The sequence below is a fragment of the Notothenia coriiceps genome, unplaced genomic scaffold (genome assembly GCF_000735185.1).
Source record: "Notothenia coriiceps isolate Sejong01 unplaced genomic scaffold, NC01 NC01_scaffold00024704, whole genome shotgun sequence".
Taxonomy (NCBI): domain Eukaryota; kingdom Metazoa; phylum Chordata; class Actinopteri; order Perciformes; family Nototheniidae; genus Notothenia; species Notothenia coriiceps.
The window spans coordinates 1-277 of NW_011357405.1; the positions used below are offsets into that span (position 1 = coordinate 1).

The following is a 277-nucleotide window of genomic DNA, read 5'->3' on the forward strand; positions in this document are numbered from 1 at the left end:
GCTACAAACACTGAGTGAGGACCCCCTGAATAAAAGAAACAAGTTATGTTAAATGAAGATCGACAATTTGTTTTCAAAATGCCCGTGTCTATTTGTGCTCAGTCGAGTGAGGCAAAAGTTCGACGGATAATTTGCATTTCAAATAAAAAAAAGAGTATGTGTAACATCTCAGTAGTGTTACTGAAGAACAATCCTGATTTTAAAAGTATGATTAAACAGTATGCTTCTAAGGGCCCTATCACCATGGCAACCACAGTTGGCATTAACAGTCTTATCT

At 36.8% G+C, this 277-nt stretch overlaps 1 protein-coding gene across 1 annotated transcript in view; it reads right to left on the reverse strand.

The window, feature by feature from the left end:
* Positions 1-5: 5 nt before the first annotated feature.
* The window catches only part of LOC104955726 (acylamino-acid-releasing enzyme), a gene marked incomplete at its 3' end in the record, with an annotated part of 6217 nt that continues 5945 nt past the window's right edge, over positions 6-277 (reverse strand). Inside the window, exon 18 of the mRNA XM_010783114.1 lies at positions 6-25. Coding sequence (XP_010781416.1) covers positions 6-25 — 20 coding nt within the window. The remainder of the gene's footprint in view (positions 26-277) is intronic.